The sequence below is a fragment of the Lipotes vexillifer genome, unplaced genomic scaffold (assembly GCF_000442215.2).
Source record: "Lipotes vexillifer unplaced genomic scaffold, Lipotes_vexillifer_v1.1 scaffold1062, whole genome shotgun sequence".
Classification (NCBI taxonomy): Eukaryota; Metazoa; Chordata; class Mammalia; order Artiodactyla; family Lipotidae; genus Lipotes; species Lipotes vexillifer.
In genome coordinates, this window is record NW_006772550.1 from 177,794 (window position 1) to 197,942 (window position 20,149).

General features: G+C 54.3%; 1 protein-coding gene across 1 annotated transcript in view; it reads right to left on the bottom strand.

The window, feature by feature from the left end:
* CDHR1 (cadherin related family member 1) overlaps positions 1 to 13,601 on the bottom strand; it is a 19,846-nt gene extending 6,245 nt beyond the window's left edge. Inside the window, exons 1-11 of the mRNA XM_007447608.1 lie at positions 13,432 to 13,601; positions 12,810 to 12,905; positions 11,901 to 12,046; positions 11,027 to 11,077; positions 9,803 to 9,892; positions 8,455 to 8,541; positions 7,000 to 7,116; positions 5,753 to 5,896; positions 4,305 to 4,383; positions 2,921 to 3,021; positions 75 to 278 (exon numbers count right to left, since the gene is read on the bottom strand). Of these exons, the coding sequence (XP_007447670.1) occupies positions 75 to 278; positions 2,921 to 3,021; positions 4,305 to 4,383; positions 5,753 to 5,896; positions 7,000 to 7,116; positions 8,455 to 8,541; positions 9,803 to 9,892; positions 11,027 to 11,077; positions 11,901 to 12,046; positions 12,810 to 12,905; positions 13,432 to 13,486 (1,170 nt within the window). The 5' untranslated portion in view covers positions 13,487 to 13,601. The remainder of the gene's footprint in view (positions 1 to 74; positions 279 to 2,920; positions 3,022 to 4,304; positions 4,384 to 5,752; positions 5,897 to 6,999; positions 7,117 to 8,454; positions 8,542 to 9,802; positions 9,893 to 11,026; positions 11,078 to 11,900; positions 12,047 to 12,809; positions 12,906 to 13,431) is intronic.
* Between the last annotated feature and the right edge of the window lie 6,548 nt (positions 13,602 to 20,149).

A 20,149-nucleotide genomic window follows, 5' to 3' on the forward strand; every position in this document is an offset into this window, starting at 1 on the left:
TCATGCAGGCTCAGCTTTGGGACTTGGTCCCATGTGGTTTGCAGGAAGACAGAGTCGAGGGCAGGACCACATACCTGGTCTGAGTCATTGACAGTGATCTTGAGGCCCCGCAGGATCTCCCCCCGGGGCGGGTGCTCATACATGGACAGCTCAAATCTGTTCCGGGGTCCACTCTCTCCATAGAATGTCGGTGGATGGTTGTTGAGGTCCACGATCTGGATGGTGACAGGGGCCATGGCCTGGGCAGCTGGGGTCCCTGCAGAGCTGACCTCAGTCACCTGGGGTGGGGACAGGTGGCTATGGCTGTGTGGCAGGCTGATTCCAAGATGGCCCCAATGATCCCTGCCTCCTGGTATTCATGCCCTTATGTAATCTCCTCTTTTTCAGTGTGGCCTGGCCTAGCGACCTGCTTCAAACTGATAGAATATGGCAGAGGTGATGAGATATCACCTAGTAATTAGGTCACTAATTTGTGATTAATCTAATCACTAATAAGTGATTAGATTAGGTCATAACTTCTATCTTCTAGATAGATAGAAGATATCTATCTATATCTATCTTTTGCTGGCTTGGATGAAGCAAACAGCTGTGTTGAAGAGGCCTGTGTTCCTAGGAACTAACGGTGATGTCTAGCCAACAGCCAGCAAGGAACAGAGGTTCTTAGTCTGACAGCCCACGAGGTACTAAATCCTGCCAATAACCATGTGAGCTTGGACGCTAACCCTCCTCCAGTTGGGCCTTCAGATGAGAATCCAGTCCTGGCTGAAAATCTGTTGGCAGCTACGTGAGAGACCTTGAAACTGAGGACCCAGCTAAGCTGACCCTGTACTCCTGACTCCCAAAAGCTGCAAGATATAAATGTGTGTTGTCTTAAGACACTAAGTTTGTGCTGATATGTTACAACAGTCATAGGAAACTAGTATAGTGCTATTATTTGTCCCGTTTTACAGATGAGGCAAGAGGAGTGAGGCAGTCACCTGGGGTCACACAGCTGGACTAGGAAGAAGGTAGATGTGTCTGATTCCTTAGGCAGTGCTCTCTCCACCTCATCGCATTGCCCTCTCCTTGCAGCCAGACGCGGGTTCAAACCCTAGCTTTACCATGTTCTGCACTTGTGTCCACTTGTCCAGGGGGAGGCTGCAGGGAGGTGTGGCGATGCAGCAGTGGATGACAAATACAGGCTGCAAAGCCAGGGCCAAGAGTCCACAAGCACCTCAGGAACGGGTGGCAAATACCATATGAGGCCCTGCAAGGGCTTCCTTCTGCTCTCCTATAAGCATGTCTGGTCTTACCTATCCTCAAATGACCCTCCCTGGCCTCTACTCCATCACACACTAGCTGCTTCCTAACTCTTCTTTGGTAGAAGCTTGTGCCCTCTGCCCCCTTTCCTCCCATTCAATGCTCAGCCCGTCCCCAACTCGGATACTTCACACTGACTTCCATGCTGCAGGTGGCACTGCCCGCTCCCCCTCCCCCTTCTGAGTGTGCTGTCCCCTAGGCTAAAATGGCTCCACTTTGCAGGCTGGACTTGACCCCTGGTCTCTCCTTCCCTGGCACCTCCCTCTTCCTCACTCTTATCCTGGGGTGCTCCCGCAGTGGCCTTCTGAGCTGGTGGCTCCTCTCTCCCCCCAGCCCTCCTCTGGGTGGCCTCATGCCCTCCCCTCCTTTCACAGCTACCTGTATGTTGATTCTGTCTGCCCTGGAGTCCAAACCTGTTACCCTCAAGTTTGGATGTTTCAACTTGAATGTCCCCGAGGCACCAGAATGCCTCATGCCCATCCTACTCAACTTGCCTTCTCACCTGTGTTCCTGATGGCACGGTACCACCCTAGATGCATCCCTCCCTCTCCTTTCCCCCACCCCTCACGGCCCCGTTCCGTGGAGTCTGTCTCCTTCACAGTTTGCCATTCGTCCATTTTCACCATTCCACCTCCGCTCATCCCCACGGCCCCTCGGCATCTGTCACCTGGGCTGATGGCTTTGCTTCCCTACCTCTCATCCACTTCCCTCCAAACCCAAGTTGGGACCAGTGCTCTCAAACATCAGGCTGAGACTGGTGCCAGAATCACCTGGGAGCTCAAAACATGCAGAATCCTGGGTTTCTTCCAGACATACTAAATACCCATCCTCAGGAGTGTGTCCTGGAAATCTTTTTTTTCCAAGCTCTTTGATTTTGGGAATCCCACTGGTCTAGTGAGCAGTCAGAGTGAGCTTTTAACAAGACTCCAATTCTGCTCAAACCTTTCCATGGCTCTTCCCTGCTCTTGGGCAGGACTAGGTACATAGTTTTCACGCCCAGTGAAAAATGAAAATAGGGGGCCCCTTGTTAAAAAATTGTTTAAGAATTTCAAGACAGCAAGAGCAGAGCATTAAGCCCAGCATGGGACCCTTCTAACTGTGGTTCCTGTGTCATCTCACAGGTTGCATGGCCGCAAAGCTGGCCCTGTTGCAGGGAAAACCCATGCCTCGTATTCAAGGCCTTTGCTCCTCCGGCACCACCTAGGCTCCAACCGTTTCTCCTTTACGTGCTGCCTGTGGACTCTTGGCTCCGGTCCCACCTGACCCCTCATTGTGCCCCTGCTACATCATGTGCTCTCACCTCCAGCATCGGCTCATTGGGCTTTCCTAGCATTGCAAGGCCTCCACCTGCCCCACCCTAAACAGTGCTCCCCAACACCAGTCTCCACTTGCTGGGTCCTACCTATGTTCATGGCATCTCTGCTTCCATCCTTCCTTCTCCTGCCTCATCACAGCTCCCCTTGCCAGGTACTACCTCTTGTAGGTGCTCCCTGAAGCAACATCTAGATCCTTCCTCCCTAGATCCTGCAAGCCCTGGGGGGTAAGGGGGCAGTCCAGGTCTCATCACCTTTGGAACCTTCCAGGGCCGAAGGGTGGGAACGCCAAGCTCGTGGGAGGGTACCTGTACATGCAGCTCATACACCTCTCTCTGGAGCTGGGCAAGGCTCTGGGTGATGGAGATTGCTCCAGACGTCTCATTAATTTCAAAGGCTCCATCACTGCCTGTCACAGAAGAGAGATGTGCCCTGCAGTTCTGAACAAGGCCACACAGTGGCGCAGAGTGCCATACGTTCCTCAGACGTTATCTCATTCAAGTCTCCCCTATTATCATCTGTGTCTTGCCAATGAGGAAACTGAGTCTCAGAGGGGCTAAGAAACTCATCTAAGGTTACACAGTGAGTGCAGAACTGGGACTCAAACTCACTACTTTCTGGCTCCCAGGTGCTCTAGTATTTTGCTTCTTGTGTGTGTGTGTGTGTGTGTGTGTGTGTGTGTGTGTGTGTGTGGTGATAGAAAGAGAAAGGAGAAATAAAGAGGTATAGAGGAAGGGAGATGGGGGGTGGAGAGAAGGAGAGAAAATAATGGAGGGAAGAAAGAAAAAGACTGGAAGAGGAGGAGTAGAGGGAGATGCAAGAAGACAGGAGAGGAGATGGTGTGCTATGGGCACTCGGTAGGTGTTTGAAGGATTGCAGCGGTGGAGGGGAGGGAAGGCAGTCAGAGGTCTGCATGCCTGGGGAGAGATGCCTGTGTGTGATAGTGGACACATCTGCACGTGTGTGAGCTGCTGGAAGGCGAGTGTGTACCAGGCATGTCCCAGGGACAGGGTCAGAGGAGGTGATGGTGTCTGAGTGAGAGCATAGAGATGTGTGCATGTCTGGGACAAGGTACGAGGTGTGGTGGTCCCCTGGAGGGGACCAGCTGCTGAGGGCTCAAGAGCCCTCCCCAGGGCTGGCTTCTCCTGCTCAGTTGCTGCCCAGCTGTGGAAAGAGCCAGCAGACTTAGGTTCAAACCCAATGGGAACTTGGGATAATTTAGCTTCTCTGAGCCTCAGTTTTCTCACCCATGTACAGGGCTAGTACTTGGCACACGCAAAATCATCATTGCATTTAATTCACTGAATTCAACTCTATGCTCTAGGCCAAAACATTTAAAAGAATGAGAAATGTTAAAGAGTATAAGAAATCTTGCCACCCATTCCCATTAGCGAGGTGTGCCCAGGAGCCTGTGGGAACGCAACTTGGCACCGCCTGTGCCGCTCTCAGTATCCACCCCCCAGCCCCTCCCTGCCCAATGCGTCTCTCCCTGTTGCTGGACATAATGAGAAGCAGGGACCAGAGCAGACGCCCAAGGAGATGTGCCGCCTCCCGCAGGGACCCAGCCACACTCCTCCACGCATCTTGTGCTTCTGGCCTATAGATGAGAAAACTGGGACCCGGAGAGGTTGGATCTCACTCTGGTTACCCAACGAGTTGTAGCTGCAGCCCAGCAGTGAGCCCCAGACTCACCGTTCACGAGGCTGTAGAGAACACGGTTGGGTTTGCCGCGATCTCCATCCATGGCGACGACGGTCAGGACCTCTGAGCCCTTGGGGGGAACAAGGATTTTACCCTGTGGCCCTGGGGGGCTGTTCGAAGGCTTTGGGAAGTTGCCCCACCTGACAAGCCCTGCTCGATCCTGGCCTGCTGCCCCCTCCTGGTCTCCCTACTCAGGCCCGTCTCCCTGGAGGCCTATCCATCCTCATGGCAGCTTCCTGACTGTCCTCTCCCGCCGCCCCGGTACCTCCTTCCCGCTTAGCTCCTCAGCAGGACCGTCTGGGCCTCACCCTGCCCTGACCTGCGGCCCCCATGGGAGCAGCCCGGCCTTTCTCTCTCCCTCACTCTGTGCCCTTCTGCACCACTCGGCTGCCAGCATCTGAAAAGGTGATGTCTTAGCTTGGGCCCAGCACACGAGTGGTGCCCAGTAAGTGTTTTCATTGTTGTATAAAGTTGGGAATAATCAGAATCCGGGGAAGTGAAAATTGAGAATGCAGTTCCATTCCACAGAGAGTTCTGGAGCCGTGGCCACGGGAGGTGTGGCTGGGGGGGGCATATAAACACATGGGCTCACCCCAAGGAGGGGCGTGCCCGTGGAGGGGCGTGCTGGGCGTAGGAGCAGACATCGACCAAAGATGTCGGAGAAAGCAGTGCCTGGGCTGAGCCGAGAAGGGCAGGAGGCGTTAGGCCCATGGGCACGCGTCCGGCAGAAGGAAAAGGGTGCAGTGGCAAGAGGGCTGGGCTGAGTAGAGGATGGTGGGGGCTCCCGGGTGGAGGGGAGGCCGGCCCCTGGATGCCAGGCCCAGGACTGGAACCTGAGAGGTCAAAACACAAAACACAGGGGTGGCGGGGGGTGGGGCAGGAAGGAGGGACGGAGACTGTGCTGAAGGGGGAGGAAGCTGAGGCCAGCCTTCCAGCTGGGCCCTCGTGTGATATCCGACAAGGGTTGTGGTGATTTGGCAGCAAACTGTGGGAGAACTACTGGTTTGAGGGGCCCCAGGCTATACAGGCTTGGAGGGAGGGAAGCGAAAGGCACCTCACCTCCTGTACGAGGTGGAGGAAAGGGCCACCTAAACCAAATCATCAGCTCTCTTCCCAGCCTCTCTTCTCAGCCCTTTTGAAGGGCTGACATGTGCAGCCGGGCTGGCGTAAGCTTGAGTGAGTGAAAAAACGCCTGGCATAGCCGGGGCACCCGGTACGTGCTCCACACACGAGCCGCCGCTTCTTACCGGGCCTAATTCCCCATGCAAAACGACCTGTTTGTGGCCTGAGTGAGGGGTCCAGAGCCGGCCTCCACGTGAGCTGAGGCGCGCAAGCCCGGGTCGAGCCCAGCCATCCAGCAGGAGGATCCTTGGGCAGCGTGAAGGACAGGGCAGGAAGTGTCCGGAGGTGACACTGGGCTGAGGGGCGCAGCCACCCACCGGAAGGGTGTCCTCGTACACATAGCCGTAGTAGGGCGTGCCCACGAAGACAGGGGCCATGTCCTGCACGTCCTGCACATTGACTGTGACCGTGGTGGTGGCCGAGAGCACCACGCTGGCCCCTCGCAGCCTCCCTCCGCCATCCTGGGGAAGGGTCGGAGAGGGAAGAGAGGTTGGGCTCTGGAGTTGAGCAGACTCCCACGGAATCCGGCTCCTGTCACTTACTGGCTGCCCTCCCTGATTTCCGTTTGCTTCTGTGTCACCTGGAGATAATTTTGCCCTCATACGGGTGTTAGGAAAATTAAATGAGATGATGCAAGAAGGTCTTCAATCAGTGCCTGCTATGCAGTAGGCGCTCGTAGGCATTCCTTTGGAAAGAGGGTTAGGTTTCTCTCCAGGGAAATCATGTCTGATCAGTAGCAGAGGAGGAGGGGGTCAGAGCCAAATCCCCTCTCCCAGCCAGGAGCCAAGCCTCCAACACTCCTGAGGACCTGCTAAGAGCATGATGTGGACCCGCGCCTGAGCGTGTATAATGGAGCTGTGCGCCCACCAAGCCAGCCCTCATGGAGTGGCTGGCAGGCAGGCCCGGCACAAGCCTCCTGGTGCAGACTGAGGGGGATGCCCTGTAGCTAATATGTGACCAGCAGGGGCCTTCCTGGAAAAGAAAATGGGGGGCTTAGAGGGACGGCTGGGGTTTCCTGCCCTCGGGAAAGAGCCGACGCTTTGGCTGAACACCTGCTGAGTTGCAGATCCCATGTCACACGCTTTAGAAGTATGAGGAATTTAGTTAAGTCTCGGGGTGGGCAGATGAGAAAACTGAGGCTCAGAGAGGGTAACTGGTCACACAGAGAGGAAGAGGAGGGTGAGCAAGCCCGGGCAGAGAAACAGAGGTGCCCAGAGGCCAGGTTGTGTGGATGTGAGGGCCATGAGTCTCCAGGCACGGCCACCTGGGCCTACAGAGGAGAGCCAGGCCTGTCAGTCCTGAGGGGGCGTACGCCCTCCCCCAGGAGGGAATATGCCCTCTCTGGCTCAGAAACACCAGCCTCCCTGGAGAATATGTCCATGTCTGGGCAGGCTCCACGCAATAGAGATTCCAAGCGGCTACACCCCCACATCCCCTCCCACATCGTACTTTCTGCCCCGAACTGGTCCCCAGTTGTAGAACCTAGTTGCTCCAATCCAAGGGCAGCTTCCCCTGACGGAGGCTGAGGAGAGTCCAGGTGCTGCCATTCCTCCCTCTCTATTACCTTGGCAACCACAGCAATGAAGTGGGCCCGGGTCTTCTCGTAGTCCAGGGTGGCCCCAGCCTGGAGGCGCAGTACACCACTTTGGCGGTCCACAGAAAACTTGGTGGAGTGTGGATTCTGTAAAGAGCGAGGGGCAGGCTGGGCCTTGGGGAGGGACCCAGGTGGCCCCAGGATCGCCTGCTCTGCTTCCTGAAAGGGGGTCTTCACTGTCCTCCCTTCATCACACGAACTCTGGTCTCAGGGCTGAGGTGCACACTTCAGGGCACTCAGTCTTCCTGGCCCCCAGGGCCCCGCTTCCTAGGGCTCTGGGCTTCCCCTCTCTCTCCCTCAGTCCAACAAAGACGTTCCCTTCCAGCAGGGCCTCAGCTCTTTGCTCGGCTCAGCTAGAAAACAACGGGGCCCAGCTCAGGGCTAAGCTCTGGCCTGGAGTTTCCAGCAGGCAGGAATGTCAGCAGAGTGCTCTAACCTAGAGGAGGTGAGGGCTGAAAGCCACAGTGACAGAGAGAGCCTTCGGGATCTTCCAACCCCTCCATTAAGTGACTGTGGGTCAGTCAGCAGCATGTGGGTAGCGGGTTGGGGCGGTCAGGTGGGGAGAGGAGACAATCCTCAATGTGAAGAGGGGTGATTGTGTGTCAGGAGCTGTTGTTGGAGCTTTTGACACGTATTTAATCCTCACAACTATCCAATGAGGATGCGCTTTCAACTTGCCCATTTTATGCATGAGGAAACTGAGCTGGGAAAGTCATACAATGATGGAAGCCCCATGCGTGGGAAGTGGTGGAGTCTTTCCAGAACCCGTGGAGCCCAGGGGCTTTCTCCAGAACCTGTGTCTCTAGCCACTGAGATATACTGCCTTGAAAATGGTGAGAGCAAGTGATTAACCGTGGAGAGCAGAGAAGATGCTGCGGAAACAGCAGCCATGGGAAGGAGGGCAGTGGGTTCCGGAGGAGTCCAGGGAGAGGCAGGAGGTGTGGGGAGGGGTCTCCGCCTTCAACAGGGTGGGATGGATGGACAAGGGTAGGGTGGAGGTGTCACAGCTCTGCTCATTCTGAGAGTTGCCCCTTCTGCCTTTTTTCCTATTGACACTTCTAGGCTCGGACAAGTTCCTTTTACTTTGTGTGCGTGCAAAGTGCCCAGGCCATCTTCTGGGGGAGGGGTTGGTGGGGGGAGAGCTGAGGGTCCTGAGATCTGGGGAGAGGGAGGCAGGTCAACTCAGAGGGAGCCAGGATGGGCCAGTCAGGGGAAGATGGCTTCCTCTCAGGCCAGTCTTAGGTCCCCACCTATTCATCCCACACCTGCATTTACTGAGACCTCTTTGGGTGGGATGCACCATCTCTGACAATCTTTGGGAATAGTTGAGGCACTGACCTAAGGGCTTTAGTGATGGAGATGGGGGCTGTCCAGGTGTCCCTGCTAGCCCAGGCCTCTGGTTATTTCCTGTGTGTCCCACCTTACCTTCAGGAAGTAGGTGACACTCCCTCCAGAACCTGTGTCCCTGTCCACTGCACGGACCTTGGCGATACTGCTCCCGGCAGGTGTGTCCTGAGGGGTCACAGCCACAGAAGGTCAGTCCCAGGGGCAGTGACAGATGCTCGGGGAACTGAGGTCTGGGGGCACGGAAAGGTGGAGTCAGGGAAGTGAGGGGTGAAAAAGAGGTGAAAGGTGGTGATTGACCCAGGAAGCAGCCAATAGGAGGAGGGGTCTTGATGGAGGAGACACCCTGGAGTCAGAGCGGGGTCGGGAAAGGGCAGAGGAAAGGAGGAACAAACAGACATCCTCCCCCTGAGAACAGCTCCAAATAGACAAAGGCTTTAAATATGAAATGACTGTAAACAGTTAACAAACACAGACATATTCAGTATCACCAGGGATCACACACGTGCAGTTTAGAGCCAGCGCAAATATCTTTCTCCTACTGAATTAGCAGACATTTAAAACTCCCAGAATCGCCAGTGTCGGCCAGGAACCAGGAGACAAACCCTTTCTCACGTCCTAGGGGAAAGGCAAACAGGTGCCATTCTGGAAAATCAATTTGGCAACACCTCACAGGCACCCATGCTTTGACCCAGCAATTTCAAATCATTCCAATTAGAGAAAGGAACTTTTATGCTCAGAGTTTGTTGTTTGATGTTTCTTATGACGGCAAAAATTTAAAGTATCTTTAATATCCAAACATAAAGGAACAGTTCAGTAAATGCTGGAATATGCACTCAAGGAAAGCTATTAAAATCTTACCGCAACTTTACAATTACTGAGGAAAATTCTTATGTTATAAATTCAGTGAAAAATAGAATACAGAAAACATATGTTTAGTATAGTCACAAGTATGTAAAACAAAGAGAAAGCAAGAACCTATGATCATGAAAATGATGAGGAGGATATACCCCCAAATTTAACAACGTTGTCTCAAGCTGGAGGGATTAAGGGTGGTTTCTGAAACTCTTTTTTCCCTACTTTTCTGTATAATTCACATTTTCACAATAAGAGTACATTATAGGGAATTCCCTGATGGTCCAGTGGTTAGGACTCGGCATTTTCACTGCAGGGGCGAGGATGCCCCCCAAAAAAGAAAGTGCATTATAATTCTAATGGAAAATGGTCAATGAACATTCCTTTGGAATAAAAATGTGAGGGGCTGGCAACAGAGGTGGCAGGAGGACACAGAGGGGAGGGGTCTCCAGAGGGTAGTGAGTGACAGAGAGGGCTCTTCACTCCAATGCCCGGTCCCCTTGGCCAGGTCACAGGGCAGCCCAGAGGCCTGGGGCGGGAGTGCATCGACCCTGCCTGGTGGCCCCTTGCTCACCTCGGGAACCTGGACAATGTAGGGCTCCTGGATGAACCTGGGTGCCTCGTCATTGGCATCAGTCACCAGGATAGTGACTTTTTCCGCCACCTGAGAAGGGGCAAAGGGGACAGGTGTTGGAGCACTGAGACCTTCCGGGTGATAAAGGGACAATGGCCTCTAACACCCTAGGTGTATGTCTCTGCCCCCTCCTTCCCCCTCCCTTCCACTCCCTCCCTCCTTCCTTCCCTCTTTTATTCATTCATGCAGCACATACTGTTAAGGAACTACTCAGTGCCAAGCACTGTGCTCCATGCTGGGGACAGAAGACACAGTCTGATGGTGTGAATTTTGCAGGGTGGAGTGGTGGGCAAATAGCAGCATATGAAAGAACAGTCGTGATATCATTCAGGGCGGCAACCACAACAGGCTGGGCGCTGGGGGCTGGGGCCTGCACCGCATGACTCTGAGGGCACCGTGTGCCCCAGCCTAGGCAAAGGCACCAGTTTAGGTGGCTACATCCAGAGGCCCAGGGAAGAGGCATCTGACCCAGCCTGCGGTGGATGACAGCAGGGAGGCCTCACAGAGGTGTGAGAAGTAAGGTCTGCAGCACTTTGTCAGGTGAGAGGCAAAGAGGAGGAAGGTGTGTCAGGAAGAAGCAGCAACATGGGCAAAGGCAGAGTGAAGCACATACGTGGGTCCAGAGCGCAGAAGCAGATTTAGGGCTACGCGGCTGGGCGGGTGAATGTGGGAGAGAAGGCGGGTGAGTCTGACGGTGTTCTGAAGGGCAGTCTGAAGCTTGGATTCCACCCTGAGGGCAGTGGGGGCCGGCTGCTAGCGCTTTCTGAGCTGGGATCTGTGGCCAGGTCTGTGCTGCACAGTGATGGCTCCAGATGTGGATTGAGGTCGGGGAGCCTTGGAGGGAGGGGAGCCCCCAGGATTATCCGGGAAGCAGTGATGAGGGCTGGGCGAAAGTGGCAGCTGTGGGGAAGGAGGGGAGGAAGGAGGGGTCGGGTGGCCAGGTGTTCAGCTTGGGTGATGATGCAAGAGCCCGGTGGCAGGAGATGGATGGGCAAGCAGGTTTGAGGAGATACTGCTTGAGGAATGTGGGTGTGCTCCGTCACTCTCCCTTCCTTCCACTCTCTCCGATGAGCACGTTGGGGCAGATCTTGCTGGACCTCAGCTTGGGTTTGCTGGGAGCCCTGCCCCGCATGCTGCCAGGGGCTGGCTGGAGTGTGTACTCACCAGATTCAGGCCGTCGGAAATGCTGATAATGGCTTCAATCTCGTCCTCCCTCTGTGAAGCACAAGGACAAAGCGTCCAGGAGTCTGAGGCACCATAGGGACCCCTGGAGGCTGGGTGCATCAGAGGAGGCCTGGGCATTTCAAGGGAGCCCTGGAGCAGGGCGGAGTGGCTGAAAGCTGCCTCTGGCCATGCTTGAGACCTTATTTTGGGGCTTGGCCCATCAGGGGTTCTCATAAACCCAGAGGGTGGAGGTGCCAACAGAAAATGCACCCCTGTCAGAATGAGCAGAGATGCTAACTAGTGTGCTGGAGGACCCAGGAAGAGGTTTTTAATCCATTTAAAATTTTTCCTCTTTTTGCCCCTTGTCTCTCCCTCGACTCTCCATATTCTACAGTTCCTCAGAGGTCCAGATCTGTGGTGTCTCAAGCTCTCCCCTTGACATGGTGGGTGTCGAGGTCCCCAGGTCCCGTAGGGTGACAGGGAGGGGAGAACAGTTTCATCTCCTCTGCTGTGTCCCCCAGCTGTCTCTGGGACCCACCCTTTCCTTTCTCTGCACTGGTGGAGTCTGCCATTGGATCAGAGCTGGCAGCACCCCATGGCTGAGGTCCAGGTACCTGGTCCACCAGCCTGGTGTGGGATCTCATAAGGGAAACAATAGCCCATGCCCTGTCACCCACAGGTTCAGAGGGCACAGACGGGAGGAGTTTTACCAAACTCAGACCCGCTTTCTAAACCAGTCTTTCCAGCCCTGATCTGCTGGCTGAGTTTTCTGTGATTTATGGGAGCTCTCCAAGGATGCTCTCTAGGGCACCTTCCCGCCCACAGAGGTCTGTCTGCATGCTTGGCAGGCAATGTTCCTCGCAGGTCCCCATACCTCTCTGTCCAGCTCTTCAATCAGGGTTATGTTTCCAAAATTGGGGTCAACCGAAAAGACACTCCTAGCGCTGGGGTCAAAGCTGATGTGGTAGGAGACGGGGTCTCCCTCGGGGTCTGTTCCATTCAGGGTGTACACATGAGAGCCTGGAAAGAGACAGTTGAGCACTCACTGCTGGCCCCGTCCCAGCCGGCTGCTTCCTACTCTTTTTCTTTATTCTTCACGACTATCAGCTGGCTGTTAGTATCTGCCACTTTACAGATTGTAATCTAGAATACAGATTACAGAGGGCTTCAGCGCTGCTGGGTCTAACTCTAGGGTCTCTGCCTGGAAATGACTCCTGTCCCAGGAACCAAGACTGGGGATGGGGGATGAGGGAAAAGGGAGGAGTCTTAAGGTGGAGGGGTGACCCACATGCAGCACTGTTCCCCATGCTTGGATTATTCAGGGAATTCTGAGCAGGTTCTTCCTTTACACTGCAGTGGTCCTTTTGCTCAGGGTTCACAGACCAGGTGATGGAGAGGAAGTGTGAACCTCCCTCCTTCTCTGGCTCCTCTCCCTGCAGATGCCACTGAGTTCAGTGTTCTGGGGCCGTTTTAAAGCCTAGAGCCCTGGGGCTCTGGCACGTTAGTACTTTGCTCAAGGTCACGCAGTGGGTAAAGGCCCCAGCCCTGAGGACTGCCGCCTGCCCCTGGGGCCGGCCCTGTCTCTGGGCTCCACGCCTGGGTCTCCAGGACTGGCCCAGCTTAGGTGTCCACGGCCGCCGTACCCTCCTTTCCTGCAACTGCCCCGGGGAATTCAGAGCGCAGACAGGATGTCTCGGGAGTCACGGGTTCGGTCTCTATGTCCAGGGGAACGTGGGCCGCCCCTCCGGGAGACCTATGCGGCGCAGACGCCAGGCGTACTAACCCACAGGAGTGTCCTCCGGGAGGCTGAAAAGGGCCATGTTTCCGTTGGTGCTGCCCACCCCGTTGTCGAAAAAGTAGGGGGCGAAGTTGGCCTGGGCTAAGAAGAGAACACAGAACAGAGGACACCCGAACACGCGCAGGGACAGCTCGGCACCGGCGTGGTCGCGCGTCTGGCCCACCCGCGGGCAGGCGAAGGCTCCCGTCCCAGAGCCCAGCGCGCCCACCGGGGCCCTCGGCCACCTCCTCCCGTGGGCTCCGGCTGGGCTCGGCTTGTCAGGGACACGCACCACCTGGGCGTTTGGAACTCAGACAGCGGCCAGTCTCAGCCCCATCAATGGGCAGACTAGGAAACCTCGCCCAGAGAGGGGCAGTGCCCTGGTCAAGGTCACACGGGGAGTGAAAACACTCTCCCACAGCCTTCGGGGCAGCTGCCAAACCTCCGACTGTGCTTCTGAAGAAGCGGAGAGCAGCGAGAATCCCCCTTCCCCAGTCCGTGTCCCCGTCCCCCATCCCGAGCCCCACTCTGGAATTGAACGGTCCAGACCTGTCCCTGGGTCCACCCGGCTGGCGCCAGCACCCACCCCTCGTCCCTACCGGGGCCCGCGGGGCCTGCGGCCACTCACCCAGGCGGAGGAACAGCAGCCCCAGGGCCAGGACGGCCCGCAGGCCGCGCCGCATGTCTCCGCGGGCGGGTCTTGTTGCTCCCCGCAGCCGAGGCCGGGCGCCGGAGCACGGAGCACGCCCTGGGCCCGCGACGAGTGCAGAGCCGGGGTGGGGGTGGGGTGGGGGCGGCGGCGGGAGGCGGGCGTGGGCGGGAGCGCTGAAAGGTGCGGAGGGCGCTAAGCGGATGACACGGCTCGGATCGGCGCCGCTGGAGCGCTCCCGCCCGCAGCGGAACGAGACCAATTAGTGGGTGCAGAGCTGAGGGGACCGGCTCCCAGCAGCGGGCGGGGGTGGGGGGCGGGAGGGCATTCCTCTGTGCTACCGCGACCCCTGCCCCCAGGTCTGGAGCGCAGGAGCCAAGGGGACCCCAGGGCCGCAGGGCACTGGAAAACTGGGACTTTTTCCAGGTCTGCAAATCCTGGTAGGGCTGGGCTCCACTGGAGTATTCCCTTCTTATGAACTTCCTCTGTGACTGTCAGGGAGTTTGCCACTCTCTTTGAGCCTGACTGTAAAACAGCGGCAGGGCAAGGGCCCAACCTCAGCGCAGAAGGATCCCTCCCACTAGTCTCTAGGAGAAATGAGGGCGGGGCAGAAAGGGGGTGGGTGGGCTTTGGGAAGGGCATGGCCTGAGAAATCCAAATCGATTCCAGGGATGTGTCCCTGAAGGCTTTGGGGGTGAGATTTGCGGTTGGGAAAGGGGCAGATGGTGAGGGTTTATCAGGACCACCTCTCTGAGATCTCAACCCATTCCTGTCCTGCCCCCCCAGGCCAGGCTAGCTCTCCCAGAGGGTCCGATTACTAGTCTGGTCACTAGTGGGGGTCCATGTGTGTGGTGGACAGCAGAGAGGGCCATCAAGTCTCTAGTAAGGTGGAAGCAGAGATTGCCAGGCAGCAGGCTAGCCTCCCTCCCCATCTGCAGTGCCCAGTTGTGACCATGGAGAACAGCAGACCCACGCAAGCCTTGCAAGGAAGGGCGAACTGTTTGAAAGCAGATTCAAGCCCTGTGATGGGACAGACTTGCTAACAGAGCTGGCCAACACAGGTATGGACTGTCCCAGGAGGGGTGAGCTTCCCATCCCTGGAAGACGTTTAGGCAAGCAAGGTGCTGCTATGGGGGCCCTGGGTGCTGACAGCTGGGAGAAACACTTAAGCTCAGGAGCCTTCCTGGTTGCTGATAAGTTTCCCTGGGCTGGACCTTCACTTTCTTGCTCAGACACCAGCATCTGGTTGAAGCAGCAGCCTGTTCTCCTTATATTCACAGGGTGTACAGGGTGGACGCTTCAGGTCCGAGGTTGGTCACTCTCAAGGATACCCTTGGGAGGGTGTGGCCACAGACAGAGAAGACCCCTTTGCGTGCTCCCCAGAGAGGCTGGGGTTCCAACATTTCCTCCCCAAGGGCGTTCACAGGAGTAGAGCATCCCCCATCCCCCAGGCCAGTCCCCTTCCATCTACTCTGTTAGCAAGAGTTAGGGATGCAGGCCAAGGAGAAGATGAATGAGCAGTCCCAGAGTGTTTGGCAATTTTCAGGCCCAATTAACCAAAACCCTTCATGTTGAATCCCCTCGGGCTTGGCCCTTTCACTGAAAAGGTGCACTTTATTTATTTTTTGAAAAGGTATAACAGTTATTTTTATTTTATTTTATTTATTGGAGTATAGTTGATGTACAATATTACATAAGTTACAGGTGTACAATATAGTGATTCAAAATGTTTAGAGGTTATACTCCATTTATAGTTATTATAAAATATTAGCTACTTTCCCTGTCTTGTACAATATATCCTTGTAGCTTATTTTGTACCTAATAGTTCGTACCTCTTAATTCCTTACCCCTACATTGCCCCTCTCCCCTCCCCTCTCCCCACTGGTAACCACTAGTTCGTTCTCCGAATCTATGAGTCTGCTGGAAAGATGCACTTTAACTTGCACAGACATTCCTGCATCTTTCGTGTTACAAAATGCTGGGACAAAGCTAGGGCAAGCATTCCCTATGTTCTACACAGAGATGAGACTGCAGCTGTCTGTAGATCACCCAGTGAGCTGGAGGCACAGACAGGGTTTCCTGGGACAAGTGTCAATGTGCTGAGAAAAGCCAGCCCTCCCTGTGTCCCATCTGCCCATCTCCTCACCAGTGGTTGTGGTGCTTTTCACTTCTTTCTCCTCAGTTCGCACAGTCAACAGACTTGTACTGGAGAGGGGTAGAGAAGGAGTGCCCTACATGCCATGTGTGTGTGTGTGTGTGTGTGTGTGTGTGGTGTGATTGTCCCTGCTTTCGAAAGGAAGAAGCTAAAGCACAGAAAGGGTAAGTCAGTTGCCCAGGCTCACACAGCCAGTGAGGGAAGGAGTCTGGATTCACACCCAGTTTGGCCTGGCTGTAAAAATAGTTGAAACTCTTTCCATGGCAGAGGAAGACGAACGTGAAGCTCCTGAAGCTTCAGCTCCTGAGTCCCCTAGTGAGGAAAAGAGTCTGGATTCACACCCAGTTTGGCCTGGCTGTAAAAATAGTTGAAACTCTTTCCATGGCAGAGGAAGACGAACGTGAAGCTCCTGAAGCTTCAGCTCCTGAGTCCCCTTCTCACACGTCCTTCCAGAGCCCTAATTTTGTGTTTGTAGTTTATATTCTTCTGTCCCCCTTCAACTGTACAGGTTCAGATCTGCTATAGTGACTAGCGGCCTGGTTTCCCTGGGACTGAGGGGATTTCCGGGGTACAGGACTTTCAATGCTAAAACCATTAAAGTTTGACTTAAACGGGAATGAGTTAGTCACTCTAGACCGGCCCCTGTCCTCAAACAAAGCATCTGAGAACCTAGGAAAACAGCAGCTCTTTATGGAGGTTCTCACCATGGACCCTGATCTTGACCTTGTGGTGCTGAGGGTCTGGAAACTGCCTGGAGGGCTCAGTTTCTCATAGCTGGGAAGGAAAGTCCCATGAGACATTGGGCTTGGCCCTCACTCAAAGACCCCGGGCAGTCTCGGGCACACCTGTCACCTTATCCTCCACGGGCCCATCACCCCTGCATGGTGACAAGCTCCCTCTCCCCTGGGCCTCCTCACCATGGCACCTGCTGTGAAATACCAAATCAGGTCATCTCTAGGTCAGGTTCCGACAGCTCTTCCTCAGGTAGATGTAAAACAGCTGGTCCCGCTGTTAGTAAGTGGGAATTCGAGTGCCAGCTGCCAGACTGGACATGCACGTGTGTTCTAGCCCCATGTGCCAGCGTGTCACCCCAGGCTCTTGTGACCTCTTTGATCATATCTGATCTGAGCGCGCCAACCCGCAGTGCCTTGCCCACATACATGCACGCACATTCACACAGCTGCCCGAAAACACACGAGTTCTAGTCCCATTTGCAGACCCATTTGTGCACACATGCGTGCACAGCCAGCGGATCGCTCACATCTCCTCATTTAAACACGCATGCCCAGGTCACGTGTGTGCACCTGCACTAGGGGAGGTTGGGCAAGGAGCTCTCTCAGCTCTTTCTGTTGCTGAGCAGCAGAGGCCTGCTTTCGGGCTCATGTTCCTAATGACTCTGATCTAGGAGGGGGAAAGGGTTGGTCTCCAGCACCCTGCTACTGCCCCAGCTGTCTGGGATGAGACCGTCTGGCAGACTAATGTCTGCCCTGGAACTTGGCATCCTGAGCTGTTCTGTTCAGTTGCCAAATTCCAACAAAATGACTGCTCATGACACGGAAGCCGTGGTCCAGGATGGGATTTGGTACTGAGCATGAAGGCATAGGGTCAGGGGATGTACGTTCTCTGGACACGACTGTGAGGTGCCACCTATCCCAGCCCAGGTGAGGTCCTGAGGACTGTCCTCTACAGGTCTGGGTCAGGTATACCCAGCTGGCTGGAATTTGGGAGTCCCTCCCTACAGCAGTGGGCTCTGTGGGGCTGAGGAGTCCTGGACATTATCTACTCTGAAATGTGGCCACTCTCTGTCCCCTTGCTGTGTCCAGGCCAGGTATAAAGTGGCTGCGTCAGTGTCCTTTGACATGGGGATGGCATTCTTCCTCTTATCTGTCTAAGGCCCGACTTGTTACCCTAACTGAGAGACTCTGCAGGGATCTGGGGCTGTCACCTATTCCCCCAGTCTCCATCTAGCTGGAACTAGTACCCACTTGCTGGGATTCCTGTGTCTTAATGCTGGCTCTTGGTCACTGTGGCATTCACACAGGTGGGCAGAAGCTCCAGTCCTGACGTTGCCTATTTTCACCCTATAGCAGTCTCCTTTGCTATCTCAGCCTGCCAGGTGGCTGAGCCTGGGTAGGGGATATTCCCAAGAATGTCTTCTCCTCCAGAGAGTAGTATGCTTCTGTCCCCAGACAGAACTGGTCCTTACTTGGGACCTTGACAGGGACCTTAAAAGAATTTAGTGCTCTAATCTGTCTGCTTTGGTGTCTCCCCCAGAGTGCCGTGAATCATTTAGGGGAGAGACCATGTTTCATGCATAGGTTGCTTCAGTATCCACATAGGTCCTGTCCCACAATAGATCCTTGATGAGCAGCTCTTGACTGGCTGAATGATGACTGACTGAATGAATGAATGAAGAGACACCTGACAGTGTCATAAGTCTTGGTTCCTGGTCCTAGTCAACAACTGACCCTCTTCAGGCCTTTGACATTCTCCCTCCCCCTCCACGCATCCATAAATGGGTAGGCTGAAGTAACCAAAGGGTATACACTGAAATGCCTGCTGAGCCAGGCAGGATGCGGAAAAGTGTGAAATGGCCGAGGGAAAGGCAATAGGGAGTGGTGGGAACTACTGCACATGTGTAAGCGTCCATACCTATAGCATATTTAAACATTGAGTTTAACAAGTGAAATGGTGCCATTTTGATGTGGAAAAGGATGTTTTCAGGTCTCACATCTTGTAATTTGATAAATTCCACCCTCTGGTTCATACTTTGCAAATCCTGAGGGTCAGGGCAGTTTGACAGATTAAACAGCAGATGAACCAAAGACCTCTTCCAGTGATGGAGCTGTTGATAACAAGCCTGCCTGTGTCTGGACCTGGCCACATGTTACCAGACTGCTTGTAAACAGGCAAGGTCCAACCACCACTTGGGAAACCAGACTAGATACCTAGACACACCCATATCCTAGAAGTTTTATGATGTTTCCACTGCAGGGCAAGTGGCTCTGGAGTCAGTTGGAGGGAGTCACATGTGGGGTCCTGCGTGAACATTAACCAGCTGGGACTCTAGAAAGTGGTTTACCCTGGACAGTTGGCCCAGAGATAAGCTCAGAGATGAGTCAGCAGAGTGGGTGGGCACACAGGGCTGTAAAATGCATGTGGTTTCCAACAGGAGGTTCTGTGATAGCTGGGGATGGAACCGGTCCCAGAGGACCTAGTCATTTTTTTTTTTTAATTTGACTTTAATACATACATAATTTTATTGCAAAGATGTGATCAATAAAATGTTTTTCAAACACAAAAAGTATTACATTTGGATAACATTTTATGGGGAAGTGGAACATAAATATGTCATAAAAGAACAGTGTGGAATTACCAAATGTTAAAGGGCTCATTCATGTAATTGTTTTTTGAGTTTTTGAATTTTATTTTATTTATTTTTTATACAGCAGGTTCTCCACCATCCCTGCCCACCACTTTCCCCCCTTGGTGTCCATACGTTTGTTCTCTACATCTGTGTCTCTGTTTCTGCCATGCACACCGGTTCATCTGTACCATTTTTCTAGGTTCCACATATATGCATTAATATACGATATTTGTTTTTCTCTTTCTGACTCACTTCACTCTGTACCTGAAGACCTAGTCTTGAACGGAGGTGGAGAGGGGGAGAGTTCTGGATCCGTTTAGTTTGGTGGAAACAGATCTGGGCTGACAGTTCGGCTTCTATTTCAGAGCCAGACATTTCTCATTTCCTCTCCCTAACAGCCCTCTGTGACAGGCAGTCTAGGCCTCATTTTCCAGATGGGGAAACCTGAGACTCTGAGAGGTCGTCTGACCTCCCTGATGTCATACAGTCAGCCATCACCTGAACCCAAGTCTGTCTGGGAAGCCTGTGCTCTGTCAGCTGCACTAGGGGTCCCACCAAGTCAGGGAGTGTGGGCCCCTTCAGTTACCATGGAGACTGCACACTTGCTCTAGTGACACTGCTGTAACCTGCCAGTGTGTTTAGATTCTTCAAGGAGTCAATTAAGGCAACAGAAGAATTCCAGTTTTATAATGTAAAGTCACTTCCAGATGTCTGGGTTTTCTTTGTATCCTCTTAGGGTCCCTGTGAGCCTTGAATAGCCTTATTCATAAGACTTTCCCTGTCAACTCAATACCCTTTGAGGGGTAAGTTCTTCCATCAAGTTTAAAAGCCCGTGTCACAAGTTCTGGAGAGGGCATCCCACAGGTGAGCACGGGAAGGAGAGTGTTCGGCATTTGGACAGCGTCTGGCTCTGCATGGGCACCTCTGTTTGCTTGGGAATTTGTCTCAGTCTTTCCCTTGCTCCTCAGAGGAAGGACAGATGGGGCAGGGTGGGTGGGCAGGTGCAGGGTCCTCAGCTCCTTTCTGTGCCTCCCACTTTTGGCCTGGGCTGCTCTGAGGGCTGGTGTCCCTGGAAGCTCCTCTGGGTCACTGTCCATCTGGCCCAAGGCTGGTCTCTTTCTGGCACTCACCTCCCCCAGGCCAGTGGCTCAGAGCCGCAGGGGCCGCCTTCCTGC